Source organism: Nannospalax galili, unplaced genomic scaffold (genome assembly GCF_000622305.1).
Source record: "Nannospalax galili isolate Female #2095 unplaced genomic scaffold, S.galili_v1.0 scaffold867, whole genome shotgun sequence".
In the NCBI taxonomy this organism is placed as follows: Eukaryota; Metazoa; Chordata; class Mammalia; order Rodentia; family Spalacidae; genus Nannospalax; species Nannospalax galili.
Genome location: NW_008355797.1, coordinates 819,003 through 838,325, shown reverse-complemented (window position 1 = coordinate 838,325; position 19,323 = coordinate 819,003). Strand labels below are relative to the sequence as shown.

General features: G+C 48.9%; 2 protein-coding genes across 4 annotated transcripts in view; both read left to right on the top strand.

The window, feature by feature from the left end:
* Positions 1–10,104, top strand: part of Lmbr1l (limb development membrane protein 1 like) — a 20,746-nt gene extending 10,642 nt beyond the window's left edge. For 2 of the 3 annotated variants that reach the window (XM_029556419.1, XM_017803347.2), the window contains 11 exons: positions 1,006–1,074; positions 1,211–1,275; positions 1,584–1,656; positions 1,756–1,839; positions 1,934–2,010; positions 2,676–2,753; positions 3,089–3,162; positions 4,567–4,657; positions 4,746–4,812; positions 8,690–8,851; positions 9,007–10,104. In XM_029556419.1, the coding sequence (XP_029412279.1) occupies positions 1,006–1,074; positions 1,211–1,275; positions 1,584–1,656; positions 1,756–1,839; positions 1,934–2,010; positions 2,676–2,753; positions 3,089–3,162; positions 4,567–4,657; positions 4,746–4,812; positions 8,690–8,851; positions 9,007–9,104 (938 nt within the window). In that variant the 3' untranslated portion in view covers positions 9,105–10,104. The remainder of the gene's footprint in view (positions 1–1,005; positions 1,075–1,210; positions 1,276–1,583; positions 1,657–1,755; positions 1,840–1,933; positions 2,011–2,675; positions 2,754–3,088; positions 3,163–4,566; positions 4,658–4,745; positions 4,813–8,689; positions 8,852–9,006) is intronic. The other variant, XM_008853684.2, reaches the window with a different exon arrangement.
* A 2,339-nt stretch (positions 10,105–12,443) lies between these two features.
* Positions 12,444–16,828, top strand: Dhh (desert hedgehog signaling molecule). Its single transcript, XM_008853682.2, has 3 exons — positions 12,444–13,030; positions 15,666–15,927; positions 16,162–16,828. The coding sequence occupies exons 1-3, from the start codon at positions 12,728–12,730 to the stop codon at positions 16,785–16,787; spliced, it is 1,191 nt and encodes a 396-aa protein (XP_008851904.1). The 5' UTR covers positions 12,444–12,727; the 3' UTR covers positions 16,788–16,828.
* The last annotated feature ends 2,495 nt before the right edge of the window (positions 16,829–19,323 follow it).

The window sequence follows — 19,323 nt, the reverse complement described above, 5'->3', positions numbered from 1 at the left end:
CCTCAAATTAAAGTTACAGTTTTAACAATATACAAAATGTTACAGTAATTCAGATTTTTTGGCATAATGACTACAGATTTGATAAATACATTTTATATCTCATAATAGCAATGAAGATTATACAAAAACTATTAAAACAATTATGAGAATAAATTCAATTGTCACTTAAATATCTAAAGCTATTTTCCTTTGCGTTCTTCCAGAATGATTTGTTCTTATTCTTTACCTTAATTTGAGGATAAAATTTTTTTTAAAAATAAAAAAAGACTGGCTCTTCAGCTGGCCAGTGTCTATGTGCCTTGGATCAACTATTCTAATTGGAAAAGACTGGCACCCCTTCTATAAACAGAAGTTTCAAACTAATGGACTTTGGATGCATCCAACCTGCAGAAATATTTCCTTGGTTCATACAGTGATTTAAAAAATAGATGAGCCAGGCATGGTAGCGCACACCTTTAGTCCCAGTACTCAGGCAGCGGAGGCAGTCAGATCTCTCTGAGTTCAAGGTCAGCGTGGTCTATCTACATAGTGAGTTCCAGGCCAGCTGGGGCTATAGGGAAATCCTGTCTCAAAAAGACCAAAGAGGGGGGAAAAAAAAAAGATGAATAATTGTTCACTATAAATTCTAGGCCTGGCCTTGAAATCTTTCTGCTTCAACTTCCAAAGTTCTACTGGGATTATAGGCATACCCACCATACCCAGCCCAATATTTTAGAATTGGGAAGTTTCATGTTAATATCTGCCTTGCTTGACAAGGGAGAGGATCTGATTATACTGATCCCTGGTGACAACAGGCCAAATAGCAGTTGTACCTTTTAGAGAAAGCTTCGGAATCCCAGTTTACTCTTGTCCCCACCACTCCACATCTAACACTGGGCCATCCTTCCCCATTTGTATTACTTCCTAACACCTATGGGCTTTTCCGTTGTATCCTTGATGAGAGGTGTGTCAGCTCCCAGGAATCAGGAGGTGAGAAACAAGTTGACATGCCTTTTCTTGCCTTAGACTTCTGGGAGTACTACCTCCCCTATCTCTACTCCTGCATCTCCTTCCTCGGAGTCCTGCTGCTCCTGGGTGAGTTTGCAAATCTGGGAGGGAATGAAATGATTGCATCCTGGGACTAGAGGAACCAGAGTGGAGGAGGACTAGGGGTAGGGCCAGAGAGGGACGAAGGATCTGGCAGGTAGCTGACTGGCTTTTATCCCTACAGTGTGTACTCCACTAGGTCTTGCTCGCATGTTCTCGGTCACTGGGAAGCTGCTGGTCAAGCCCCGGGTATGTAGTGCTCTTTGCCCCTTGTGCGCAGGGCGAGTTTCCTGTATAGCTTGAGGCCAAACTATGAAACAAACCTGTGATTGTATCCTGCACAACTTGTAAAGGGCCCTTTTCTTGATTGGCTCCTGTACCCTTTACCACTATCATCAAGCTGGTCACCAGATGTGCAAGGCAGAACACAAATAATTGGGATAGGCCAAAGCTGCTGGCCACAGGGTGGAGAACAAGAGTTAGAGGGTGGACTGAGACTGTAGGGAGCCATTTGGATCAGGAAGCCTCTGAGAGTCCCTTTCTTCCCCTGGTGGCAGCTTCTAGAAGACCTAGAGGAACAGCTGAATTGCTCAGCTTTTGAGGAGGCAGCTCTGACTCGCAGGATCTGCAGTGAGTTTAAGTCCTTTCCTGCTGGGGTGGTGGACTGGTCTTGGCAGGGACTAAAGTACTGAAGGGCTGGTAGAACTAACTCTTTCACCCACCTCTCAGATCCCGCCTCCTGCTGGCTGCCTTTAGACATGGAGCTACTGCGCAGACAGGTTCTGGCTCTGCAGACACAGAGGGTCCTCTTGGGTATGAGTAATAGGGCTTGGGATATCTGAGTTTCCCCAAGGAGAGTAGCTCCTTGTTGCAAGTACTTGCTAATAACCACCTCCCATCCCTGCAGAGAAGCGGTGGAAGGCTTCAGCCTGGCAGCGGAACCTGGGCTACCCTCTGGCCATGCTGTGCTTGCTGGTGCTGACGGTGGGTTTACTAGCATTTGTGGGGGTGAGGAGTGGGGAAAGAGGTGTGCATTGACATGGTTGTCATCCATATTAGTAATTGCCTCTCATGGAGGCAAACAGAGTGCTTACTTTGTGTCCAGCTCTGTGCTAAGAACATCAGTCCCCATTTTGTGGGTGAAGAAATAGAAGTGACTTGCTCAAAGTTACACAGAGCCTTTGAGTAGGTACACAAATTTGCCATGGAATGAGAATAAATGTTGAAATCCAGTGTTTCTCCGTGTCCTAGATTAGGACCTCAGAAGTGAATCTTACAATCAGAAGGAAAGGCACCTTTTTCTAGGCAATTTTCCTTTCCTACTTGTGTGTATATGTGTGGTGGGGGGTACTAGGGATTGACCCAGGGCTTTGCACACAGTGGGTAAGCGCTCTACTACCAAGTTACACCCCAGGTATATTTAGTATTTTCGCAGTCCATCCATTTGGAAGCAGTTCATCTAGTAATATCCTCAGAGGTGCTATATTGCCAGCAACAGCCTTGAGGAGGTTCCCTGCAGCTAGCAGGGGCTTGGAACAAAACCAGGCTTGCAGACTGAAAATGTTGGACTGGAGTCAAAGCTCTTAATATTGAATTGATATAGCTGTGGGCAGAGCAGGCATGGTACTTTGTGACTTTGCTGCACACAGGGCCTGTCTGTGCTCATTGTGGCCATCCATATTCTGGAGCTGCTCATCGATGAGACTGCCATGCCAAGGGGCATGCAGGTACTGGGCTTTCCTCCCATCATATCATTTGGGGAGGGTATAATTAAAAGCTTGGGATGCGGGATGCTAGGTGTAGTGTCTCATACTGTAACCCCAGCACATGAGAGGCTGAAGCAGGTGGATTGCAGTAAATTTGAGGGCAGCTTGGGCTACATGGTGAGAGTTAGTTCTACCAGTTTCTGCTACGGAATGGAACTCTTAGAGTCTCAAAATAATGATGATGACGATGATGATGGCTGAGGAGAGACAGAAGCTGAGGACAGAGGGAAGGTGTGCTGGGTGCTGATGGTGTTCATGATGGAAGTGTCCCTCAATGATTTGATCCCACCCCACAGGATGCCTCCCTGGGCCAGGTCTCCTTCTCCATACTGGGATCCTTTGGTGCCATCATCCAGGTTGTACTAATCTTGTATCCTTCTGGAAATTCATCATGGCCTCTGCTCACCAAACCTTTCTCCTGGACTCTGACCAGCACTCCCTAGGAACTCTGGGGAAGAGTAAATAGGGAAGTGGGCAAGTGTTCATCAACCTTGAGTTCAGAAAGAAGAAAACTAGTATTTTTTATTTTTATTTTATGTGTACGAGTGTATTGCTTACATGTATGTGAGTGCACCTGTGTCATGCAGTGCTGTGGAGATCAGAAGAGAGCTTCGGATTCCCCTGGAACTGGAGTTAAGGACGGTTTGTAGCCACCATGTGGGTGCTGGGAATCGAACCCGTGTCCTCTGCAAGAGCAGTCTGTGCTCTTAACTGCTGAGCCATCTCTCCAGCCCCAGAAGAAGACATTTAGTCTTGAGGACTGGGGAAATGGTTCAGTTGGTGAAGTGCTTGCCGTGCAAGCATGAAGACATTAGTTCAGATTCCAGCACCTGTATAAAAACAAGATATAACAGTATGTACCTATTATCCCACTGTTGGGGAGGCAGAGACAGGAGGATCCTAGTGGCTTGTTCAAAAGTCAGTCTAGCTAAGTTGGCAAGTTCCGGGATCAGTGAGAAGCCCTGTCAAAAAATAAAGTAGAGGGCTTGTAAGATGGTCCAGTGAAAGTTGAGAGATGGCCCAGTGGTTAGAAGCACTGGCAGCTCTTGCAGAGGACTGCAGTTGCTTTATTCTATGTATATGAGTGTTTTGCCTACATGTATGTAAGTGTACTGTGTGTGCAGTGCCCATGGAGTACAGAAGAGGGCATTGGATCCCCTGGAACTGCAGTTAGGGACAGCTGTTAGCTACCATGTGAGTGCTGGAAACCTGGGTCCTATGGAAGAGCAGCCAATGCTCTTAAGAGCTGAGCCTTCTCTCCAGCGCCCCTGCAGTTTGATTCTGATTTCCAAGAACCACATCAAGTAGCTTACAACCACCTGTAATTCCAATTCTAGGGGACCTGATATTTTTCTAGTCTCTGCAGGCACCCACAGCTCACATGCACATACCCACACACAGACAAAAAAAAATCTTTTTTATTAAAGTTCAAAGTGGTTCAGTAGGTTGAAGTGCTTGCTGTGCAAGCCTGACAGCCTGAGATCAGTCCCGGGGAACCCACAGTGGAAGGAGAGAACTGACCCCCAGAATTGTCTCGTGACCTCTACACATGTTCTGTGCACACATACACACAATATAATAGTAAAGTTAATGATGTGTAAAAGGACAGAGCAAGACACCCAGCATTGACCTGTGACCTCTGCATGCTTATGTGCACACACCTGCTTGCACATGCACATACCACACAAATATTTGACCTTGAAGGGAGGTCTGGAGGAGATGAGGCATTCATCAGTCCTTGGAAGCTGGCCAGTTCTTCCCTAACCCAGTACAGTTACCTGATGGTGTCCTCTGTCGTGGGTTTCTACAGCTCTCCCCTCTTCCGAAGCTTGAGGCCTAGATGGCACGACACAGCCATGACACAGGTAACTGGGAGGGAAAGGGGGAAGCCTACCAGGGAAACAGTACTTACTGGCATCTCTGATGTCTTTGCCTCTCCTTTCTTCTACCCAGATAATAGGGAACTGTGTCTGTCTCCTGATTCTGAGTTCAGCACTTCCTGTCTTCTCTAGAACCCTTGGTAAGTAGCGAAAGGAGGAAAGGGAATTGGCTTATTTTTGTTTTCTTTTTAAAATGGGGTTTAAAGGCCAGCCTGGGCTTCTTAGAGAGCTTCATGGGACTCTGTAACAAACAAAGCTACCAAGGTCTTACTAGTCCTCCTGCCTCAGCCTCCACAATGGTAGGATTTCAAGTGGTACAACACCATACTCTGCTGGAAATTTTTTTTTTTTAAGATAGGGCCACACTATGTAGCTCTGGCTAGAACTTGCTATGTAGAACAGGCTGGCCTTGAACTCAGAGATCTGCCTGCCTTGACTCCCCAGTGATGGAATTAAAGGTATGTGCCACCATGCCCAGCTTGAAATTAACTTTTTCTGAGTATGTGCCTGAAAAGTACTCAAGGGCCAACGAGATGACTCATTAGGTAAAGTCCCTTGCCACCAAGCCTGATGACTAAAGTTCAATCCCTGGAACCCACATGGTGGAAGGAGAGAATCAGGTCCTTCAAGTTGTCCTTTGACCTCTGCACATGCACATTCACACACGCAAAATAATGTAAAAAGAAGATCTCAAGCACTTCTATATGCTGTTTCCACAGAATATTGTACAAATGGGGAAAATTCGGCTCCATAAAGGGCCCGTTCCAAGCTTCAGTGTAGTGCTGCTTCAAGCTCATGCTTTGTTAAAAAAAAGACTTTATTATAAGCTTCAGTGTAGTGCTGCTTCAAGCTCATGCTTTGTTAAAAAAAGACTTTATTACTTTTATGTGTATGGGCGTATTGCCTGCATGTATGTACGTGCACTCATGTCGTACATTGCCCATGGAGGTCAGAAGAGGGCATTGGATTCCCCTGGAACTGGAGTTATGGATGGCTGTTAGCCAGCATGTGAGTGCTGGAAATCAAACTCGGGTCCTTGGCAAGAGCAGCCAGTGCTCTGAACTGCTGAGTTGTCTCTCCAACCACAAACTCATACTTTTGGCCAGGTGACACCCTTTCCACCAAACCTTCCCTCTAAGTGGACCCTCTAGTAAACATTTTCAAGGCTGGAGAGATTGCTAGGTGGTTAAGAGTGCTTACTGCTCTTGTAGAGGATGGTAGTTCAGTTCCCAGCACCCAGGTCAGATGGCTTGCCACTCTGAGTTTCAGATCTCACACCCTTTTCTAGTGTCGGAGGACAACCACACTTACATGCATATACCCCCACATAGACACACACATATACATAATTGAAAAATAAGTAAATCTTTAAAGATCCTTACATTCTTATTTTTGTTCTTAAGGCTCTGGGTGTGATCTCCAGCACCCCACCCCACCCTACCCCATAAAAACAGCTAGACATAGTTGCATATACTTGTAATCCCAGCACTTGGGAGACAGAGGTAGGTGGTTTAGGAGTTCAAGGTCATCCTTGGTTACACAGCAAGTTGGGGTATGTGAGATCCTTTGTGTGGGGGGGACCTAATTGATTGATCCAGAGTTTTAAGTTAGCTGGGGGCAAGACCACATCAGACTACAACTTTTATTAACCCCAGAGCAGTGCTTTCTCTACATACTAGGGCATTAGGTAATGCCTTCAGTCCTTTGATCCAGAGTTACCTGGAAGGAAAGTTCACAAATACAGCTAGTTCACCCAGGGGAGCAGGGGGGCTACAGAGGCAGGTCACCCTCTGTGTAGTATAATGGTTGGTTTGTATTTCGTATTTCTATCTTTGCTATTTATATTGTTGTTGTTTGGTGTTTTTGTTTTGAGACAGGGCCTCACTATGCAGTATTGACTGGGCTGAAGCTCTGTGTAGACCAGGCTGGCCTCGAACCCACAGAGGTCTGCCTGTCATGCCTGGCTGCTATTTAGTTCTTAAGTTTTTGATAGGTTGTGTATCCTTTATCTGAAATACTTGAAATGAGAAATACTTCAGATATTGTATATATATATATATAGCTTTTTTTATTCTATGTGTATGAATGTATTGCCTGTATGTATGTAAGTGTACCAGTGTCATGCAATGCCCAAGAAGATTAGAAGAGAGTGTCAGATCCCCTGGAACTGGAGTTATGGACTATCGTAGCAGTCATGCTTGGTGGTGTACACTTTTAATTCCAGCACTTAGGAGGCAGAGGGAGGTGGACCTCTGTGGGTTTAAGGCCAGCATGGTCTACATAGAGCTTCAAACCAGCCAAGACCCAGCCATGTGGGTGCTGGGAATTGAACCCGGGTCCTCTGCAAGAACAGTCAGTACTCTTAACCACTGAGCCACCTTACCAACCCCTAGATTGTATTTTTTTTTTTTTGGTCTTTTTGAGACAGGGTCTCCCTGTAGCCCCAGCTGACCTGGTACTCGCTCTGTAGACCAGGCTGGCCTTGAACTCACAGATCCACCTGCCTCTGCCTCCTGAGTGCTGGGATTAAAGGCATGTGCCACCACGCCCGACTGGATTGTATATTTTTAAGGATTGAGGATATTTGCATTGATTTTATCATTTGGGCATCTCTTACCTAAAACTCTGAAACCAAAACATACCAGCAGTATTGGAGCATTTAGAGTTTGGATTTGGGTATTTCTATTTTTTATTTTATTTATTTATTTTTGGTCTTTCTCAGGCAGAATCACTCTGTAGACCCAGCTGTCCTGGAACTCAATATGTAGACCAGAGTGGCCTTGAACTCACAGAGATCCGCCTGTCTCTGCCTCCTAAGTGCTGGAATTACAGGCATGTGCCACCACACCTGGACTCAACCTATTTATTTTTGTGTGTATGAGTTTTTGCCTGCATGTCTGTAGGTGTACCAGTGTGTGCAGTGCCCACAGAAGCCAGAAGAGGATTTTGGATATCTGAGTCCTCTGGAAGAGCAGCAAGTGTTCTTAACCCTGAGTCATCTCTCTAGACCCTAATTTTTTAATTTTTAAATTACATTTATTATGGGCATATATGTGGGCATGTGTGTGCTATGATGAATGTGTGGAAGAAAGAGGACAACTTGTAGGAGGCAGTTCTACTATGTGGGGAATCACACCCAGGTCATCAGCATGGCAGCGAGTATCTTTACCCACTGAGGCGTCTTGCCAGCCCCATTTTCTCTTCTACGCCACTTGCATTTACGCCATAGGAATTTGTCAGAAAAGTAGACTTGGCCTATCAGCCAGTTCTTTGAAGATGGATTCAGGTAGGAATAGCTATTTGAGGATTCAGTTATTTGACTTCTGATAATATTGTTATTGTTGAGGACTTACTAGGAGGTGAGCATGATGGCTCACACTTGCAGTCCTAGCATTGGAGAGCAAGGCAGGAGAATAATAAGTTCAAGGTCATCCTCAGCTACATAGTGAAGCCAGATTGGGATACATGAAAGAAAGGAGATGTTATTGTTGTAACAGTTTTAACAGTGCCCATATAAAGCTCTGTGTATTAATTCTTATAGTCCCATTTTTTCCCCTCTATTTTAAAGTCAAAGAGACTGAGACACAGAGCATTTAAGGAACTTACCCTAGATCACCCTGCAAGCTAGAGGTGGAGCTGGGATAGGAACCAAAACAGTCTGATGACAGTTTGAGTTCTAAGCTTAGTTGCTCATCTACTGTTGTGCACTAATGAAAACTTGGTGGCTAGCTTCTGGATCCTTAGCCAGGAACAATTTGTAAGCCTGGAAACTTCTAGGGTTACCTGAAGCAGAGGCTGTGGTGTGGAAGGAAAAGCAAGCCTCTGGAAGGGAAACCTCAAAAAGCTTAGCTGCTCTGAGCTGAACTGGCCTTGGAGTGAGTTTGACAGAGTGTAGTTAATGCATGCAGAGGCTAACAGTTGTGATATTGAGATGTGGCCACCAGGAGGCAGCAAAAAGTTGGTCTCCTTTCAGGAGAAGGGTTGGGATCCCCTCTCATGATGGACTTTGTATTTCAGGGCTGACTCGCTTTGACCTGCTGGGTGACTTTGGACGCTTCAACTGGCTAGGCAATTTTTACATTGTGTTCCTCTACAATGCAGCCTTTGCCGGCCTCACCACACTCTGTCTGGTGAAGACCTTTACCGCAGCTGTAAGGGCAGAGCTAATCCGAGCCTTTGGTAAGGGAGTGGGAGACATGGGCTGGTGGGGTAGTTATAATTCAGGGCCACTCTGAATGAGGAATCATCCCAGCAGGGCAGAGGGTGTACTTCCTGTTTGTGTGTAACCTATTTCATCTACCCATTTTTTGTACGGTGGTGGTCTTCATCCCTAGGGATCTGGATCTGTGTCCCACTTCTGACTGCCTGTCACCCCTTCTTCAGGGTTAGACAGACTACCACTGCCTGTCTCTGGTTTCCCCCGGGCATCTAGGAAGAATCAGCACCAGTGACCTCCAGCTGGGGGTTGGGAAGGAGAAAACTGGACACTGCCATCTGCTGCCTAGGCCTGGAGGCGAGCCCTAGAATGGTTGGACCTCAGGACTTGGAATCTGAGAGGGTGGGTGGCAGAAGGGAGTTGAGCCATCTGCACTGTTGTATAATCTGAGCCAGAGTTTGGGACCAGGCCTCCTGCTTTTTCAGTCTTCGCTGTGGCCTCAGCATGGGGTGGAGCTGGGTGACTGGCTCTAGTTCCTGGTCCCAAATACGTTTACACATCAATCTGCCTCAATCCTGTTCCAGGCCATGCCTGAATCCATGTTTACATGATTTGGTGTGCAATAGGGTGGGGTGGGAATGGGAGGGACTGGGCCAGGGGCAGGTCCAGGAGGCAGGTTTCTCCCTTGCCTCTGGCCCAGCAGAGCCTAAGAACTATGTTATCTTGGAGGGACTTTGGGTCACTGGTGAGACCAAAGGCACAGGGAGGAAGAGGCTGTACCCGTCAGCAATAAAATTGATCCCAGGGTTTGCTTTGGTTTTTTAAAGAGCCTGTCTCTGTGCCTATTTGACTCCATACCTTGGAAATTGGGGTAGAAGGGCATGGGCGAAAGTGTAAGATACCATCTTCTACCTCCAGACCTTCGGCTGTGAAAGTAAAAGAAGTGACTGGCTGACAATAGTTTTTGATTCCTACCTGGGAGAAGAACCTAACATCACTTTTGTAAGGGCTGTCAGTTCCCTGAAGTCCTGCTATGCTGAGGGAAGGAACAAACTTTTTGTAGGTTTATAGAGATTGTACATTGCATTACTCAAAAGCCACCATTTGTCTCATAGTCACGTATAATTAACCTTTAAGAGTTTTTTTTTTTTATTATGTTTGTGGTGGGGAGCACCAAGGTGCATATGTGGAGGTCAAAGGACAGCTTGAATGAATCAGTTCTTTCCTACTGCTTGAGTCCTGGGTATCAAACTCAATAAATGCCTTTACCCTATGAGCCATCTCAACGGCCCTACTGACCTCTCGTGTTTCAGCCTGGGTGGCTTGTGAGGGAGAGGTGTCAAACCCGGGCCTTGGACATGTTAAGCAGTTGCTCTTTCACTGCGCTACATTCTCATCCCATGATCATTTTCTTGTAAATGGAAGCTAGATGTCTTGAGAAAGGGTTTTTGTTGTTTTCTCTCCTAATGTGTACAAAGTTACTCTGAGTGTTAGCCTTGGAACTGGGAGAGGGGGTGCTAAGTGTAGAATACAAAAAAGTATAGATTCCATAAATACTTGCTAAGCACCTTACTGTAAGCTAGCCGGCCTTGGAAATTCTTGATAAACAGCTCATGCTGAAGAATTGCTTTGTCTACAAGGGTGTGAGACAATTCTAATATTGTAGTGCCATTGCAGTTAATTTCTGCCTTACAAGGGAACATAGGCCAAATTGTCAGGACACTAGGGAAGGCTTCTTAGAGGAAGTATTTTTGTTTGTTTGTTTGTTTGTTTTACATTTATGTATGTGCACTCTCCAGTGAGTGCACCATAATGAGAATATGGAGGTGAGAAGAAACTTGGGTTGGCTGTCTCTTTTCCACTACATGGGTTCTGAGGATTAAACTCTGGTTGTCAGGCTTGGTGGCAAGCTCCTTTACTAGGTGAGCCATCTCTCCAGCCCCCTGTTAAAATTTTTAATTGACTTTTTGGGATCTTTTGAGGCTGACCTCAAACTTGGTATATAGCCAAGCATGACCTTGAACTCCTAATCCTCCTGCTTCTGTCTTCAGGTGCCACTTTGTGTTTGCTACTATATTCGTTCCATACAGAGGAACTGATTTATAAATGAGGGATTGGTGGGTGAGATGAAACCTGAGGAATTTGAAATAGTCCCAAGTCTAGAGGGAGAATAGAGAGGAGGGATGGTGAAGAGAAGTGATTCGTTAGCTGCTTGCAGACTAGAACTTTCCATGCCCACTGACAGAGCAGCTTCCAAATGAGAAATTATGTATTCAGAAATAACTGTACAGTATGTGGTGGCTCATGCATATAATTCTAGCAACTCAGAATTTCAGGGCTATCCACCACTACACAGCAAGTTTAGGTCAAGCTGGCTACATGAGACTGTCTCAAAAAGAAATTAGGCATAATATATATATATATATATATATATTATGGGGATATATATATAGCATGGGGATATGTATGTATATATATTTATACATGCATATATATGTATATATCTCAGTTGATAAAGTGTTTGTCTAGCATGCTCAAAGCCCTGGGTTTGATCCCCAGCACTACATAAACCTGGTGTGGTGGTACATGCCTGCAATCTTGGCACTGGGGAAGGTGGAGGCAAAAAGATTAGAAGTTCAAGGTCAGCCTTGTCTGTGAAATGAGTTTAAGGCTAAGCCTGGGCTATATGAACCAAGGAGTGAAAAAAAAAAGTGACCCATGGATGTCTGGCAAGAATTGAGAGGGCACAAAAGAAAGTCCTGGGCTGGCAAGATGGCTCAGTGGGAAAAAGCAGTTACCATGCAGGCCTAATGACTTGAGTCCAGTCCCTGGAACCCACCGTAGAAGGAGAGAACCAACTCCCAAAAGTTGTCCCCTGACCTCCACAGCCATGCTGTGGTATATGCCTGCCAGTTCACACACACCATAAATCTAAAAAATAAACTGGAAGCCTTAAACTGGATTGTAAGTATCAGACTGGCCAGGTATGGTGATGCATGCCTTTAATCCCAGCACTTGGGAGGCAGAGAAAGGCTGATGGCTCTGTGAGATCGAGGCCAGCCTGGTGTACATAGCTAGTTCCAGGTCAGCTGAGGATACAGGGAGACCTGTCTCAAAAAGACCAAAAAACAAAACTAAGTATCAAACTGTTCCCAGAAGACCAAGGAAAATGGTCCCCTGGTCTTTGTTATGGATGAGTGTGAAGAGAGAAATCAGGGAGATTGGGGGAGGAACACAAAGAAGGGAGGCTTTGGTTGTATGCCCAAAGGGCTTCTATGGCCTTGAGCAGAAATTGGAACTCATACTTCCTGGATGACAGCGGATGGCATGGCCTGCCAGAGTAGGCTTTGGGAGAGCAAAGACAAGCATCAGAGGAAGATGGTTTGGTTCCAAATTTAGGCTTGGAGGTTGAAGAATGCTTATCCAAGCAACCAAGGACTGTAAAGCTACAAGGATTTCCTAAGCAGGTGCCTGCATGGTTTCCAGGATGGGACACACTTCAGTGGAGAAATGGAACAGTGGTGACCAGCTAGATCACCCGCCCCGGGTGGGAGGGGGCGGGACAGTCCTGAAAGAAGGGCGGGGGGCGGGGCCAGGGGCCACTTAAGGCGGAGTCTGGGCGTTCTGGAAGCACCGGAGCCGGGTGGTGGAGACTGGCAGGGCTGGCCCTCGCCCTCGACCCACCTGCTCTGATATGATGGTCCATCAATAGAGGGTTCTAGGTTCCCCGGGACATGTAGGCGGAGTTAGCGGCTGCCAGGTGTGCAGAGCCTCAAGAGCTTCAGGTACTCTGGGGGCAGCTCTGCCTGAGGCGCTCTCGGCGCATATGACGATGCCCAACTGACAGGAGAGCTAGTGAGGACCAGAACGCGCCCTTTCGGCTCAAGCCCACTGCACCCATGGCTCTACCGGCCAGTCTGTTGCCCCTGTGCTGTCTGGCACTTTTGGCACTGTCTGTCCAGAGCTGCGGGCCGGGCCGGGGACCGGTTGGTCGGCGGCGTTATGTGCGCAAGCAGCTTGTGCCACTGCTCTACAAACAGTCTGTGCCTAGCGTGCCGGAGCGGACCCTGGGCGCTAGTGGGCCAGCGGAGGGGAGGGTGGCAAGGGGCTCCGAACGTTTCCGAGACCTCGTGCCCAACTACAACCCCGACATTATCTTCAAGGATGAGGAGAACAGTGGCGCCGACCGCCTGATGACAGAGGTAAGGATTGCTTCTTCCCACCTGCGCTCGGGCACACCACCAACTCGTGATGAGCCCATTTCATCACCAGGACCCTTAGTTCCCCCCCCCCAAAAAAAAAGAAAGAAAAAAGGAAGAAGAAGGCGAGCTCTGCCATCACATCCCCCAAGAAAGCTGTAACCCGCTGGCGGGGCAGAGGCTCCGAGGAATCCCAACCGGGAGAGGTTGGGATGGGGAGGGGGAGGAGGAACTGGCTAGTGAGAGTGAAGCTGAGAGAGGCTAGAGGGAGGGCGGGGAAAGGAGGGTGGCGGCAGGCGAGACGGGAAATGGCTGAGGCGTGGACCGGGGGTCAGCCACCGAGCCAGGCAGGAAGGGCTGGGGTGAGCTGGGGGCCAGAAGCAGGCTGGGTTAGGTAGCCTACAGAAGGCTTTACCCTTAGCCTGGCTCCCGGCCTAATGTGGAAAAGCCCTATGGGAGGAAAAGAAGAGGCAGGATGGGGAAAAAGGTTATCAGGGCATCTACCTGAGAATGGGGTGCAAGGAATTGTTCTTGGTGTGGGAGAGGGGTTCTAGAACCAGGCCAGGCCTGTGCTAGGCTTTAAATAACAGTCTGGGTAAAAAGTAGTCCTCAGAGCAGATGGGTCCACCTGAGGGTCAAAGGGGTCTTGGGTCTTCCAACCTCAGCTTGGCTCAGGGACTTTACTTTGAATTAAATAATTAAATTCAACTACTATATCGAGCACCTGTTGCAAACGGGGGACCTGAACCTACCTGGAGTGAGGTGGGTCATGCCTTGTAAAAGGACCACCTCTGGTGAGTATTCTGGGATGTCAGAACTGAAAGGGAATTTGGGAGACACATTTCTCCACCCCATCCCTCACTTTACATCAGAGAGCTGGGTCCCAGGAGGAAAAAGCAATTTAATCAAAGTCTCACAGCTAATTGGTAACATTTCTGGGACTTCTGATCCTGAGTCCTATATAGTTTCCATTACACCACCTAATTGTGTATAGTGGGGAGGTGGGGGAGAGGGAGGGGCACGGATTTCCTCTGATTAACTGCTATAGTTTTCCAGGTTACTTTGTTAGGAAAACCTGTCCAGGGGGGAGAAAGAATTCTTTTTTTTTTTTTTTTTTTTCCTTCATGTTCCTTAGATGAAGCCATTCTCCTTCCTAGAAATTGGGAAGGGGCATTCCTTTTTCCTCCCCAGTCTTGGAGCACTGTGGCCCTTACCTCTGTGGAAATCTGCAGCAGAAGGGACGGAACAAGGGACAGGCTCAGGGGCGCCTCCAAAAGGCCTGGGAATCCCCTCAGCCTTACTTATCTCCTACACCCTGCTTGCAAAAGGGCTCCATTGAGTTAGCTCTGTACTGGGCTGCTGCCCCCGCAGGTCAGGGCCTGCTTAGGGGACAAAACGGCGAGAAGTTGGAAAGAACTACCGGGTTTCCTGCACCCCTCAGCCCTGCCGAGGTGAAAATGACTAGAAAAAAATGCCCCCCAGCTGTGAGGTAGAGTCCAAGTCCCGGGTGAGGAATGTAGAGAGGGAGTTCTGTACGGCGCTCCTCTCGCAGGGTCCCAGCTATAGTGCGTGCCAAGGTCTCCAACTCCCAGGCTGGAGCGCTAAGATAACTGTGGCCTCCCTCCCCCGTGGGCAAGCCTGCGGCAGCAGCTTCTTTTCCTCCACTCGCACCCGGCAGCCCCCACCCCCCCACCCCAGATCCGCGGTTGGGCAGCGCCTGTTATTCTCAGGTGCTGCTGCTCCCACGCCTTTCTTGGCTGACTGTGGAAAAGAGAAGGAGAGACAGACGCACTTAGGACTGACACAACCTTAGTTGGAACTGGGTTGACTGGCCACGCTGGGGGAGGGGACCTGGCCGGCCGCAGCAGGGACTGGGGGCGCGGTCTTCTGCCCTTTCCTCTCCCGGAGCCGGGGTGGCTGAAAAGGGTCTTTGTGGCTGGAGCTGCTGAGTCCGCTTCTCCCGACGCGTTCCCGGCCTCGGCCCGGGATTCTCGCTCAGTTAAGTCATCCCGGAGAATGGCCATTGTACTTCGCGCAGCCCCCGCCACCCGACCCTTATTCCAGCAGCCTTGATCCCACGCGGCTCCTCTTGGGCACCTCTGTAGGGGCCACCCAAACCACGAAGGGGTTAATGCTAGAGGCTGAAAGGAGGAGGAGGAAGGAAGGGAGGAAGGAAGGAAGGAAGGAAGGAAGCGATGCCCAGTGCCAGGGAAGGCAACGAAACAAAAGATGAATCAGATCGAGGGAGGGCAGCCGGAGCCTGGGGCGGGGGTCAGGCTCAAACTGGGCTCGCTTGGGGAGCCAGGCCCTCCCTAACCAAACTTCCACCCTCCCTCTCTGATTGACATGAGGTCCTGGAACAAATACCGGTGAGAGGCAGGCACTGAAAATGGGGAAGTAGTTAGGCGTGGGTACTCAGAGGGGTCATCCCAAGCTTCTCCAAGCCCGTCCTGGCAAGGGAGTAGATTGGCAACTACACCTGTTCAGATCCTCCCCCAGGATACTCAAAAGGGACTGAAATGGGTCTGGAGAACAAAGACGCACTGACACCTTAATGGTCCGCTTTTCAGTCCCCCCTCCCCCGCCACGCCCGCTGGGTGCTGGTAGTTGGGAAACTGGCTCCTTTATTCCCCACCAGCGTTGCAAAGAGCGAGTGAACGCTCTAGCCATTGCGGTGATGAACATGTGGCCCGGAGTGCGACTACGGGTAACTGAAGGCTGGGACGAGGATGGCCACCACGCTCAGGACTCGCTCCACTATGAAGGCCGCGCCTTGGACATCACCACGTCTGACCGTGACCGCAATAAGTATGGTTTGCTGGCGCGCCTGGCAGTGGAAGCTGGCTTCGACTGGGTTTACTACGAGTCCCGCAACCACGTCCATGTGTCGGTCAAAGCTGGTACAGTAGAGGGCAGATCGTGGTCCACTCAAAGGGGACTTTCTCGGGGAAACTGAGTCTACCATAACCCTCTTGCCACCCTAAGGGAGACCAGGAGGACATTAGTGTTGTAATCCGTGAGAAATTGAACTCTCGGGGACTGGTGGAGGTCTGCGTTGGGCTTGACTCACATCTGTACCAAGGTTCTGGAGACTCTGATCTTGATTTAATCCGGGTTATGGTTGTTTCCTGCAGATAACTCACTGGCAGTCCGAGCCGGCGGCTGCTTTCCGGGGAATGCCACGGTGCGCCTGCGGAGCGGCGAGCGGAAGGGCCTGCGGGAACTGCACGGCGGAGACTGGGTGCTGGCCGCGGATGCTGCTGGCCGGGTGGTGCCCACTCCGGTGCTGCTCTTCCTGGACCGGGACCTGCAGCGCCGCGCCTGGTTCGTGGCTGTGGAGACCGAGCGGCCTCCACGCAAACTGTTGCTCACGCCCTGGCACCTGGTGTTCGCCGCTCGGGGGCCGGCGCCGGCTCCGGGTGACTTCGCTCCGGTGTTTGCGCGCCGGTTACGCGCCGGGGACTCAGTGCTGGCACCGGGTGGGGATGCGCTTCGGCCGGCGCGCGTATCCCGAGTGGCGCGGGAGGAAGCGGTGGGCGTGTTCGCACCGCTCACCGCGCACGGAACGCTGCTGGTCAACGACGTCCTCGCCTCCTGCTACGCGGTGCTGGAGAGTCACCAGTGGGCTCACCGCGCCTTTGCTCCCTTGCGCCTGCTGCATGCGCTGGGGGCGCTGCTCCCGGGTGGTGCAGCCCAGCCGACCGGCATGCATTGGTACTCTCGTCTTCTTTATCGCTTGGCGGAGGAGCTGATGGGCTAAGCGTCCAAGTATAGAAGTCCTCCAGGCTTCGGACAACCGAGACACGCTAGCTGAGATCTGGGAATGTGGGCAGCAGGTGATGCTGATTGGGAGGGTGGGAGGGAAAGACAGAAAAGTGGGCTATGCTGGAACTTCTTGGCTTAGGGACAACTTTTAGCCGAGAGGAGTGATCCCTGGTCCTTGATAACGAGTTTGCTGGTAGGCACACTTTAAAGAGGACTGTTTAGTGTCTTCCCCAGTGCCTCAGTCCCACCCGATAATTTTATTTTATTTACTATTTATAAATTGTAATATAATGATCTGCTTGCCACCAAGGTGAGGGCCTGGGATGTGGTATTAACACTGACAGACAGCCAATCTGACCTCTCACATTTTCCTGCAGGTGGGTTAATAAAGGGAAGACTTATTGGAAACCACCTTCATTCAGAGGGTGATTCACCTCCAGAGAGGAGGATAAAGGGGACCAAGCGGAGTCAACAACTTCCAACTTTCACTCTTTCCTCAGCAGGATCTTTGGGACCCTTGTGCCTGAAAGGCTATTCGAACTCATCAGCAATAGAGACTAGAAAAGTCATTCCCTTCATTAGGCACTGGTCCCACCCCCACCCGGGACCAGGTACTTATGAACTCTGCTTATGAGGTTGCATACTGAATTGAGGGAAGGTTGCTAGGGAGCAGGAAGACTTATGTCTCTTCTACAAGGGACAGGCTACTGTAGGCAATGATACTCAAAATTGTTAGCTATTTGTGGCCCATCCCCATAGGCTATGAATCAGCCTGGTCATCATCCTTACCTTGCCCACAGGGTCTGAAAGGGGGTTTTTTTTGGTGTTTTTGTTTTGTTTTGTTTTTCTGGGATTTTGCTAGGCCAGCTGATGAACTGTCAGAATTTCTTATACTCCACAGACGTTTGTGGCCTAAAGAAAGAACCTGGGCCAGGAGTAGTGGTGCACACCTTTAATCCTAGCACACAGGAGACAGAGGCAGGCAGATGGTGAGTTTGAGGCTTGCCTGGTCTACATACAGAGTTCCAGGACAGCATGAGCCATATAGTGAGACTGTTTCATAAAAAGAAAGAAAAAAGGAAAGAAGGAAAAAACCCACCCACCCAACCCTTTTTCCAGCAGCCTTGATCCCATGCGGCTCCTCTGTAGGGGCCACCCAAACCACTAACAGGAGTAATCAGGTGCCACCACATACATGCCTATAATCCCAGCATACATGCCTATAATCCCACATACATGCCTATAATCCCAGCACCCTGGAGACACAGTAAAACAGGAAGATAATGAGTGAAAGGCCAACTTGGGTTGCAAAGCAAGACTGTCAGAAGTGGTGGCAGAGGGACACACTCAAAAGAGGGAAACCTGAATGCTTTGCTCTCTGATGGATTGTAGAGAACAGGTTTTGACTGGGTAAGGGAAACGGGCTCTTCAGACAAGCTCAAGTATTACAACTTGAGCTTCCTCCTTCCCACCCTGGTGGCTATCTCTCTGGGCTTCTTCCATCACCATCTTCCCTCGTCTACTATGAGTGCCTCTGCTTCCCTTGCCTGAGTGTTTCTGGAATCTTTGGGTTCCAGCATGGTAGACATCTGAAATCCAGGTGGGTGGGTGTCCCTGGGTTAGAAGTAGACAAGTGGGACCGCTCTGGAAATAAGAGTGTGTAGGTTCCTGGGAACAGTCAGGAGTGATTGGTACTTCCTTGGACTGGGCCCAAGCCTATTACAGCTATCTTGCTAGGGAGATTGGTCCTCTGAGCACCGGGCCAACAAAGTTCATGCTATATGCTGCCCTCTGGTGGTATTCAGGAGAATTCTAAGCCTAAAGAATTCTTTTTCCAGACAAAAGAAAAGCAATGGATAAGTGCAGTGCTCCAAGGAGCCCTGTGCCAGGAGGCTGAAATGACAGTGAGGCTTGTTAGGCTTCCAGTGCCACGGTGTCAGGAGCTTGTGAAGAGCCCGCTCGCTTCCTTTTGAGAAAGACTTTTCAAACCTTGACTTTTTTTTTTTTTTCCCAACCATTTTTTTTTTCTTTTTTTTTTTTTTTGGTCTTTTTGAGACAGGGTCTCCCTGTAACCCCAGCTGTCCTGGAACTATGTAGGCCAGGCTGGCCTTGAACTCACAGAGATACGCCTGCCTCTGCCTCCCAAGTGCTGGGATTAAAGGTGTGCGCCACCACGCCCTGCAATCCAACCTTTTTTCAACCCTTGTTCTTAGTTTAACTTTGTAGATCTAGGAAGCTGGAGGTACACTGGTAGAAAACCTGCAAAGATGCAGAACTCCATACATGTTGAAGTTGTTCCTCCATGTTCCTCACCCTGATGTGCCTTGTGGTTCAGGAGGTGAAAATAAATAGAGCTCCAAATACTGCTTGATAAAGGACACATGTGTCCTGTCCTTCCACTCACTAATGTCCTCAATCTACTCCTAATACCTGTTCCCACCCTCCTTTCTCCTGGCCTCAGAAACGTCCCAAGCTGTGGTTATCTACCTTTTTTTCTCCCTCCCTCCCTCCCCCTTTCTCCTTCCTTCCCT

Bases quoted from the DNA above. Each gene is read 5' to 3' on its own strand.
- Dhh (XM_008853682.2), top strand. From the start codon at position 12,728: ATGGCTCTACCGGCCAGTCTGTTGCCCCTGTGCTGTCTGGCACTTTTG. The intron at 13,031-15,665 runs GTAAGGATTGCT...ATTCCCCACCAG, and splicing joins CCGACCGCCTGATGACAGAG to CGTTGCAAAGAGCGAGTGAA. The intron at 15,928-16,161 runs GTACAGTAGAGG...TGTTTCCTGCAG, and splicing joins CCATGTGTCGGTCAAAGCTG to ATAACTCACTGGCAGTCCGA.